The 1,983-nt window shown below is 46.5% G+C and overlaps 1 protein-coding gene across 1 annotated transcript in view; it reads left to right on the top strand.

Moving 5' to 3' along the window:
• The first annotated feature begins 1,167 nt into the window (after nt 1-1,167).
• Nucleotides 1,168-1,983, top strand: part of LOC103805338 (carboxypeptidase N subunit 2-like) — a 2,737-nt gene continuing 1,921 nt past the window's right edge. The window contains exon 1 of the mRNA XM_009077982.1: nt 1,168-1,912. Within this exon, the coding sequence (XP_009076230.1) occupies nt 1,168-1,912 (745 nt within the window). The remainder of the gene's footprint in view (nt 1,913-1,983) is intronic.

Here is a 1,983-nt window from a genome sequence, read left to right on the forward strand (position 1 = left end):
CCTCCCGCTGGATTCTCTTCAAACCCAGTGGCTTTCAGCCTCCTGTATTTGCTCACCCCTCAACATCTTAAAAAAAATATATCTTTTCATAGTAAATTTACCCTTCTGGCCTAAGTGGTTTTTGCATGGTCAGCTTCAATGGACACCCAAGAAGCAACCCATAGCTCTTTTCCCCACTCCCACCCAGGGCTCTGAATCAGAAGTTGGAAACTATGGTCCCAGTGTGATGCTCATGGCCATTAAACCCAAGCTGATGTGTTAGCTGAGTATTTCCAAATGTTTCCATGGAAGAAGTGGTGGGCTCTGCTAGTGGGTGTGCATCCATGACTTCACTTCCTAACTGCAAGGCCAGAGCCCTAAATGTTAGGTATTAAAGAGTTCATCTGTGGGCATTTCATAGTGTTTTAATGAGCCTTGCTCTAAAGCTTGGTTGCTGCTCACAAGTTAACCATTCTGTCTGACAGAGCTGCATAACCAAGGCCAATATATGATGTGATTAGCAAGAATCCTGTAAAGGAGATACTTAGAAGCCATGTCTTAAATGAACCCCCTGAACTGAGGGAAGCAGCAATGAAATAGCAAATCCACCCAGCACAGTGTGGAAATTTTGAGTATACAAGGTCCTCTGGTCTTGGCTGGCTCCTGGAACCCTTGTTGATTCCTCATTAGCAAGTGCAGGGCTGACTGCTTCTGTTGTTGCATGAATGGGCTGTTGCCCTGCTGACTAACTGGATCCACTGGGGCAGCACTAATGGGCACCCAGACAGATGCCAAGCCTACTGCTCAAACGTGGGAGAAGGAGGGTCAGGGAACAGACTGTCCAGCCCTTGTCCCTCCTGGAGCATCTCCCAGTGCCAAGCCATGAGCTGGCTTGCTCTCCCCCTCCATTCCTTGGTACTGGCAGCAGTGAACTGGTCTAAATGCAGTGTATGTTTGTTTGTACAATTTCTCTCTTTCTCATTAAATCAGTTATGAAGAGTCCTGAGAGCTGAATGACAGGGTGATACCGCAGTTCATGAGCTGTGGACAGAGATTTTTTTGTTCTTTGTAACTGATTTTTGAAACCTTTTTTTCAGGACAATGTACCAGCATTTCCTTTTCCTTTTTTTTCTCTCCTTCCATCCCCATAAATGCCAAGGTCAAATCCTGGGTGAAGATTCATATGAAATGCCCAAAGACTACCAGGAGGTCTACAGAGGGACAAAAAATGATGTCAAAGAGATCCCAAAGATTGCAAAGCCCTTTGTTTCTGAGATGATCTTTGTGCAAACCAGCATCACTGCTATAAGGAAAGGTGCCTTCAGGTACATGCCCAACCTGATCAAAATTTTGTTTATTGGCAACAAGATCAAGACAGTTGAACCTGGAGCCTTTGATAATTTGGACAAGCTGAGGGACTTGGACATCTCTGGTGCCTTGTTAGAAGAACTATCTGTGGGCACTTTCAAAAACCTCCCAAGCTTACAGAGGCTGGAGCTGAGAGACAGCCAAATCAGATACATCCCCAAAGGCCTGTTTGATGGGCTGGAGAATTTGGGAGAGCTCTCCCTGCACATCAATTCAATCCCTTCTCTTCCAGAAGGTATTTTTGATTCTCTTGTCAATCTAACATTTTTGGACCTGTCAAGAAACAGGATCACAACACTTCCTGTGAATGCCTTTAGCAAACTCACTCAGCTGCAAGTCCTCCGGTTGTATGAGAATGAGTTGCAGGAGCTCCCAGAGGGACTGCTAGACAGTCAGCCAGAGCTGCTGGAGCTGAGCCTCCAGAGGAACAGACTCAGGGCACTGCCACCCATGCTCTTGAGGAACCTGCCTCACCTGGAGAAACTCCTCTTGGACAACAACCTCATCGGGGTTATCCCACCTCAGGGCTTTTTTGGTTTAAACAAATTGAAGCTGCTGACTCTGGGTTCAAACCATCTCATGGAGCTCCCCTGCTGCCTTTTTGACACCATGCCACACTTGAGGGAGTTGGACCTC

The sequence above is a fragment of the Acanthisitta chloris genome, unplaced genomic scaffold (assembly GCF_000695815.1).
Source record: "Acanthisitta chloris isolate BGI_N310 unplaced genomic scaffold, ASM69581v1 scaffold16687, whole genome shotgun sequence".
Taxonomy (NCBI): Eukaryota; Metazoa; Chordata; class Aves; order Passeriformes; family Acanthisittidae; genus Acanthisitta; species Acanthisitta chloris.